Below are 7956 nucleotides of genomic sequence, written 5' to 3'. Positions count from 1 at the left end.
GAGCTCACCCCAACCCATGCCTCTCCGCGTCTCAGACCAGCTGGGGGTAAGCCTGCCACCCTGCCCGCCTCCAGGGCCTGGGGCTGCCTGAGGCTGAGGTTACTGGCCTGGCCTAACCTACACTCACCTCTTTTGGCCTCAGTAGTTAAGGCCTTCCTGGCTTAATGGGGAAATGCCTTTTTCAGGAAGTTAAGAGAAGCCACGTTCATTAATAATGGAGGTTGGGCACTAAAGCAGGCCGAAGGTCATAAAGAGCCAGGAGAGAAGAACCCCTCCCCGTATATAAAAAGTGCATCCTACCTAGCCACCCGCAGAACTTCTCACTTCAACACAGACGCGAACACAAATAAAAACCCAAATCACGGGAAATGGGTAACTATACATATTTTAATAAATCAAAGTCTGGAATCCTAATCCTCAAATGATTCCTTAGAAAACTACAGGGAACACAGACATTTGAGTGCAAAGAGATTCACTTATCCCCACATATATATTTACGTGTACTGAATGTTTTATGTTTACATGGGGGAGGGAAGGGGAGGGGAGGAGAGCGGTGCAAACTAAGAGTTGAAGGCTGAGTGAGTTAATGGGAAGTTTCCTAATGAAACGACACCCTCCACGTTGCTACAAAATATTTCATTCTGATTCGCCATCACAGAAACCTGAAATGTAGAAAACAAAGATATTAATGACAGAAATATGGAGCTGGTGGTAAATGTAGAGAGTGAATATTCGATGACCTTAGGGCTCGGCTTTGTTCAAATGCTTCTTGTAAGGTTATAGCTAGACGTGGCTCTAATTCATAAACATCTTCAAGGCTTTCTGAAACCCTCTGAATTTCTCTGGGGGTGATGGGGTGGGCCCCAGAGCATAGGATCTCCTGTATCAAAGTGCTGTTTTTCACTTGTCTTAAATTTGCCTCACTGCCTTTCACAGGGATGTGGGTATGTCCTCCTGTTTCAGGAAGTGAGGGCCAAGTCAGCCTGACCTCAGCTGCTCTGTTAGCAGTTTTATAGAGTGTTCTCCATGTCCTGTGTCATATGTCACCAGGTGGTGCCACAAGGGGCTTCAGAGTCACAAAAGCACTTTGGTTTGCATCCAACTCAGCATCTGTCGAAGATTTTGGGCAACCTTCATAATCTTTCTTAGCCTCTGTCTTCTCATCTTGTAGAACGTGGATGATGAGAATACCTACTTCATGAGGTGTCTCCAGGATTAAGTGAGATAAGGCAGGCAAAGGGCTTTGTGTAGAGCCTAGCTGGGGTGAAATCCTGCCCTACACTTAGGCTGCCCCTGGGTGAAGCATCAAAATCTTATTTATTTACTTGTTTGGTCTGCGTTCATATCTGTTTGGTGTAGTGTGGGTTAGCTAGTTAGATGACCGACAGAGAAGTTCAGTTGTGTTCTCTTTCTTCCCCCACTATTTAGCATTACCCTGTTTGGATTTTGAAACCCTGTTTCCCATGGGAGTGAGTGTCTGTTCAAAATAAAATGTGCACTTTCCTGCAGAATATTACTAGTTTTTAAATCAAGATCAGATAAGAGTAATTATCCATAAAAAGATTCAATGGGTGTTCCAGGGAACCTCAAAAAAACATAACTGAGGAAAACCAGCTAGTCAACTTACTGGATATTTAGTTCCGTATTAGAAAAAGAGCATTTGTTGAAATCACTCTCTTTTGAACTTGCTATGGTGATGTCTCTCGTTAAGCTGTTTTTACACCAATGGCCACATTCAATGCCCAGCTCTTCACTGGGGCCACTCAATTCCCCAGACAACATTAATCTAGTCAAAATGGTTTTTTGGGTAGTGCAGCCAGGAGCAAAATCATGTGACCACCACAGACTGAGCCTAAGGTAGCAGATAAAAAGGAAGAGTCCATCCCCTGCAGTTTTACTTAATTAAAAGTGCCAAGGTTTTGGAAAAAGGCTTTTGCCCACTCTTTCTGCATCAGCCCCATGATAAGGCCAGTGAAAGATCTGGTCAAGAGGGACGAAGACTTGGGCTCAGGGGGGGCTCCCAAGCCTCCCTGTGTTCTCTTGCATGCAGATGAAATGCATCTCAGGGCATGCAGACCCAGGGACCCTTAAAGGCGAGCAACCGGTGCCCTGTTCCCACACACCACTCACCGTTGTGAACGATCAGCCGGTACTGCCTGGCCAAGCACAGCTCCTCCTGCCTCTGTCTCACGATTTTCTGCACCTCCGGGGAGAAGCCGTTCAGGTCACGGGCAAACACGAAGGAGTAGCTGTCAGCGCAGGTGCCATCGAGGTTGAGGAGGCGGCAGGAGTACTGCACAGCATAGGTGTCGTAGTCCGTGTCAATGATCCAGTGGTCATCGTCTGCAAGGCAGAAAGCCACGGGGCCACTGCATCTCTCTCCGCCACTCAGATGTCAAGGAACCTTACTGCCTGGCCCCAGAAACCAGCCACTTCCCCAAACTGGATTCAGGAGTTAGGAAGCAGGAGACTACAGAGAATTCTGACAGCTCTTAGAAAATTGGGACCATGAGAAAGGATCTTGTCCTTTACAGGAAAAAATACTGGAGTCGGTGGTAGGGGGGAACCTCATTCACTTTAAGAATTCTTTCTCTCCCTGATAATAAATGTGATCGTATCTTTCCAAAGAACAACCGAGAATGTGGACCCATCAAAACCACAGACTAGACCTTTCTACTGACGTCTCCTCCATCTACCCTCTGACAATATCCTGTGCCTTTGTGGCTGATATTGACGGCCACCAAGGTATGTCACCCCCAACAGCAGGACGAATCTTTGGCACTGATCCGTATCAGCTAGTTCCCGGTCCTCTCACTATCCACACTGCTCTCCTGCCTCTCAGTCCACTGGATGATCTGGTTCATGGCTTTTCTGGCTCCACCCTAATTCTGGCTTAGTAACCTGACTCAATTCTCCAAGCTGGCAAGAGAGGGTGGGTTCTGCCTTGAGGGCACAAGATGCCTACCCTCTGACATCAGATAGTCTTTCTTCGAGCTCATACTCTTCAGAGCTCTCCTGACAGAGGCAGAGCTGAGCCCTTGAAGAATTTAGACTATATTTCTTCCTAAGACTGGGATGTAAGCCATGAAGCATAAGTGTAAACAAAGGTGGTACTAACGTCAGTAAAGACAGGATGGGGAAACCACGTTAGTAAGAAAGTATGTGAGAGCTTTGCCATGGAGAAACAACAATGTGGATATCCAAACACCTCACATTTGGTAAAACACAGCACATCTCTGCTTAACATTCTTGTTGATGTATAACCATGACCAAGACTTTCTGAGCACTTAGTTATGTGTCAGTCACTGTGCGGACACTTTCTTTGCTTTCTCAGTTATTTTTCACAATGACCTGAAAGTGCACACTATCATCCCCATTTTCCAGATAAGGAAAACTGAGGCACAGAGAAATTAAGTAATTCACCCGGGATCACAAAGAGCAGGACAGAACTGAGTTTCAGTCTGACTCTGGAGCCCTCATACCTAACCTCTACACCACACTGTCTCCAGGCGATAAATAAACTGGGGGCAACAGGGGATGAGAAACAAGAAATGCAAAGCCTCCGTGTCTCCATTTCACACCCTGGTCATGAGGCAAGTGATGATCTCTGCTCTATGTCATGTTCTGTGCTGCAGGAACGCAGGGGAGCCTGGATCCCCCAGCATTAAGGGTGTAAGGGAGATTGCTAATCCTTGCCTAAGTCACCTCTGGGTGTGCCTCTTGGCTCTGAGAACCCTGAGAGTCCCTGCCTAGAAGGGGCTCAGCCCAAACCCATGCCCTGTAGGAGAGCTGCACAGCGGTGGGTGGTGAGGCCCCTCTTCAGTTCACTGCAGGCCCGCCAGGAGGAAGACTGACCCACCCCTGAACCTCCCAGGCTTTCCCATGGGGAATGTGTCAGACACCGGGATGTGGGGGTCAGGGGCAGCCTTACGACTGCTCAGTGGTGGCCATGCTCATCTGTTTGATAAGATGCAGATTCTCAAAATTAGTAACCTTGTGCCCCGTGGTACTGATTTTTGTAATCCATTATCAGAAAAGTTTATCTTTTACTCTAAATGGATCATTTTAGGAAGTTTTGCTGCATTATTTGAAAACTTTTTTATTACCTCTAAGGATAAGAGCTTTTTTCCCCTCGTTGACTAGCAACTCCATATGTACAGTGTAAATCAATACTGAAGATGCAATTCGATTAAAAAAAAGAGTAAAAGTTCATCTAACACAACTGTAGGGGAAGTCGTGCCCCGTGTAGATGGGCTACATGAAAGGACACTTCTGCCCTGGCTCACCAAGCTAAGAGTCCCCCTGAACAGCCCTCTGGGGCCTATCTCCCAGGAGAGTTCCAACAGTATTCTGTAAAACTGTAAAAGCTGGTTTGTATTAGGAGTCCCTGCTGTTCAGGGCCACCTAATCCTGACCTGGGAGCTGGAACCCCTGGCTTCTGACACTGGCTCTCACAAACTTGTTGCATGACCTTGGACAAAGCACTACCTTCTCTTGACCTCAGTTTATTCATCTGCATGTTGAACCCCTTTCATAGGGTTAACTCTCCATCTCTATGGTTCTATGATATGTCCCCCGGGGCCTGCATTACTCTCTAGGTACCAAGTAGACTGCAGATTTGAAACTTAGGAGAAATGAGGGAAAAGTAGAAAGAGCATGTACACGTATGCTTTCGAACATCTACGTCAGGCTGAATTTTAGGATGCTCTTCTGAAAGTCCTTAACACCCTGCTCCCCGTGTGAGTTTCAGGGCTTGGGAGAAAGGGAAGAGGTCACTGTCACCCAGAGCACTGTGCCTGGCTCAGAATCTCAGCATCGGCAGGTAGGGCACCTTGGAGTGAGTCAACCCTGTGCATAAATGCTCCCTGCGTCCTTGGATGAGAGTCTCTGAGCCTCTGTTGGGTCCCTAGTAGTCAAGCTGTTTCAGGGGTTCAAGCTGTTTCAGGGATTCAGCCTAAAGAAATGGGAGGAAATGCAAAACCAGGTTGGGTGGTGATGTGAGTTGGGTCTTGAGGAGGTGGGTGGTCTAAGCATGGAGAAGGCCACACCCCCTGGCACGCTGGCCGTATGGGTAAATGGCAGGAGGAGGTCACGTGACAGGCCCAAGAGCCATTTGAGCTTGGGCCAGGCTTTTGAGCTGGGGGATGGGGTGGGCGCAGTGAAGGGGCCTGGCTACCCAAGGGTGCCACTGGAGCAGAAACCCAGCCTTTTGGCTAGGTATGTCTCCCATTCCCCAAGACAGTCCCACTAAGCCGACTACTTACTTCCTTTCTGGAGAAAGGACGCTAAGCCCCAGTACTTCATCTTGAACTTGGCAGGGTCCTCGGTGTCTGTGAAGGTGCCCATCATGTCTGCGCACAGGTCCCAGTTACTGCAGAAACCAAGGGGATCGTGAGCCAGGCTGGGCGAAGGGCTCCCTGCATCCCACCCCGAGTGCTCCCGTCCCTCCCCAAACAGGGTTTGGCGCTCGGACCCGGGGGACCCTGCAGCGCAAAGAGCGCAGCCCCCCAGAGGTCACTGACTTAAAGAGACGGACTCGGCCCTTGGCCTCGGCTGTCATGTGGCCATTCTCGTTCATGAAGTGGGCGACGATGTTGTCCTGCAGAAAGAGGCCCTTGGGATCCTTCTTGGCCATGGCGTACCAGGTGCCGGAGAACTGGGGAAGAGAGTAGAGCAGCGTTTGGTGTCCGGGAGCGCACGGCCGGCCGCCGGTAAAGGGGACCGCGGGGCATCCGGGACGCAGATACCTACGCGAGCCTTGTCGAAGTTCTCCTTGACTCGGAAGCTGCTCACCCGGCAGTCGCGCTCCGCCCGGGCGCCGCCGAGCGCCGCCAGTAGCACCAGCGCCCACACCCACTCCATCTTACTCGGGAGTCCGCCCTGCGGGAACTGCGCGCCGTGAGCGCCTGGCGGCCGGACCAGCCGACCCGCCACTGCCGGTCCCTAGACCCCATCCCGCCCGCGCCGAGCCCTCATCCCGCCGGCCCCCAGTCCCCCATCCCGCCTGCCCCCGTACCCCCATCCCGTTCATCCCGGCCCCCCGTCCCTCCCGCGCCGGCCCCCCGGTCCCGCCGGGCCACCGCTCACGGTCGGGAGCTGCGCTCAAGCCTGGTCGCGGGTCCGGGCGCGCGTGGAGCTAGGGAGGCGAGCGGGGGCTGCCCGGCCGCATTATATAAGGCTCCGGGGGGAGGGGGGTCGCGCTTTCGTAACTGCGCGGGATGAAAGACCGAGGGGGAGGCGCCGGGGCCGGCGGGCCAGGACTTGCATAACGCGCCCTGACTCACCGCCGGGAGGGTGCCTTTGGGCGAGAGCCTCACCTCCAGCGCCGCCCGGGGCGTGTGGAGCTGCCGCGCGGGGTGGCCTCGGCGGGGCCCAACTCTCCGGCGGCGGCGAGCCGCGGGAACCAGCCCTGGCCTAGTTACTCGACACGGGTGCCAGCGGCCGCCAGCTGCGGCCTGGGGTGGTCTCAGGGCCCAGTTGCTCTGGCCGGAGGCTCAGGTCGGTCTGGCGGGAAGACCGTGGCCTCCCAGAGCGAGGGCATCTGCGGTGTTGCCCGGTGCGTTAGTGCCCCGGCCGGGCCGTGCGCAGCTGGCCCCTCGGCCCTCTGAAGGCTACTTGTGCAGCGGTCTGGGACTGTTCCTGCCAAGTAGTTTTTCATTTTATAAAGGATGTCTTTTACTCTCTTTCAGGGGAGTTGTGGTGCTCTCTGGATCAATATTTGTTCTTTAGTTTCAACATCTTTAGAAGCATTAAAACCCTCCCTGTTAAATATTCTCCAGAAACGCAACCCTGGTCAGGACAGGAAATATTTTAGCAACCTCGGTGGTCGCCTACTTACTCTGTGGCACTACGCTCAAGCCACTTGGAAACACACCTACCAGTTGTTTATGCTGCAATTTTATTTCAAAGCCAGAATGGAATTTTGTTTTGTTTTCAAAACAGCTAAGGTGACTTGACTGAGGAGAGGAGAAGAGGGGGAGGTGAACAAACTCTATAACGTCAATGGACAATTAAGTCGAAGTGCTGTGACTAGCTATGTGATTTTTGCAGTCGTGGCACAATTCTCTGACCATGTTTTTCTCTTTCTATTCAGAGTTAAGAGTTCCTCTACTCTGATCAAAGCAGTCAGAAGATGCAGCTTTGGACTGAATGAGAATTAGAGATATGGCAAAGAGCTATCTTTTTGAAAAGATGCCCGCTGTACAGTATCAGCTGTGTCTCCATGGCCCAAACTGGAAAGGACCGAGATGAATTTGGTCCATTTTGCTACCACCAGACCTGAAACAAGAGCGGGTGGACGTAGAGGAGGGTGGCTGCCAAACAGAGAAATAAAGACCTGATGGTCGTTACAGGGCATTGGGGTTAATTCTGAGCCTCCTGAAAAAAAAAAACACCTGTGGCTCCTGCCACTTTCCTGTGATTCTTGGGACATCTCCCTGGCTGGTTCTCTGCTTCCACTTTCCACCTTCTCCTCCACTCCTATTCTCCATTTGAGTCTTGGGCTGTCTCGGGAGTGCCAACGATGATGTCATTAACTCCTTACTGCCTCCTTCTTCCTGCTAAGAAAGCCCTGTTTCAGGCCTACCAGCTAACTAGGAGGTCTTCTGGTGAGGTTAATTTTATCGCAAGATATATAATACCAAACAGCTCAGATAAGGTCTGCTCCAGAGCTGCCCCTGCAGGGACCCCGCGTGCGGCCATACATGTGGTAGTACCTATGCTCCCTAGGTGGGAAAGGACTTTAGGGTACCTCTCTATCTCGTGTCCAATGCGTGGATCCCCTCTTTGACATTCCAAAGCAGAGATCTGTCAGCCTGTCCTCCAACACCTCCAGTGATGGAGAGCTCCTGGCTGAGCCCAGTTGTCTTTGGACAGTCATGACTGCCAGAAAAGTTCTCCTCATACTCCCAGCCCTTGTCAACTGTTTCTTCCAGAACGTATTCTTGGGGTCCTTGC

The 7956-nt window shown here is 51.3% G+C and overlaps 1 protein-coding gene across 3 annotated transcripts; it reads right to left on the bottom strand.

Annotated features, from left to right (window-relative positions):
* Window positions 1-367: 367 nt before the first annotated feature.
* On the bottom strand, window positions 368-6536 carry RBP4 (retinol binding protein 4). 3 transcript variants are annotated; one of them, XM_067027451.1, is made up of 6 exons: window positions 6318-6536; window positions 5752-5880; window positions 5523-5656; window positions 5265-5371; window positions 2131-2343; window positions 368-662 (listed from the first exon to the last, which is right to left on the bottom strand). In XM_067027451.1, the coding sequence occupies exons 2-6, from the start codon at window positions 5860-5862 to the stop codon at window positions 637-639; spliced, it is 591 nt and encodes a 196-aa protein (XP_066883552.1). In that variant the 5' UTR covers window positions 5863-5880; window positions 6318-6536; the 3' UTR covers window positions 368-636. The 3 variants fall into 3 exon arrangements, with proteins under 3 accessions (XP_066883552.1, XP_058908921.1, XP_066883551.1); XM_059052938.2 differs by lacking the exon at window positions 6318-6536 and adding an exon at window positions 6088-6176; XM_067027450.1 differs by lacking the exon at window positions 6318-6536 and adding an exon at window positions 6088-6174 and having other exon boundaries at window positions 5752-5889.
* Window positions 6537-7956: the final 1420 nt, after the last annotated feature.

Source organism: Kogia breviceps, chromosome 2, assembly GCF_026419965.1.
Source record: "Kogia breviceps isolate mKogBre1 chromosome 2, mKogBre1 haplotype 1, whole genome shotgun sequence".
Taxonomy (NCBI): Eukaryota; Metazoa; Chordata; class Mammalia; order Artiodactyla; family Physeteridae; genus Kogia; species Kogia breviceps.
This window is presented reverse-complemented; position numbering and strand designations above follow the sequence as displayed.

Coding starts and splice junctions, on each gene's coding strand:
- RBP4 (XM_067027451.1), bottom strand. CDS start 5,862: ATGGAGTGGGTGTGGGCGCTGGTGCTACTGGCGGCGCTCGGCGGCGCC. Junction 5,657..5,751: donor AGAACTTCGACAAGGCTCGC/GTAGGTATCTGC, acceptor TCTCTTCCCCAG/TTCTCCGGCACCTGGTACGC. Junction 5,372..5,522: donor GGCCGAGTCCGTCTCTTTAA/GTCAGTGACCTC, acceptor TGGTTTCTGCAG/TAACTGGGACCTGTGCGCAG.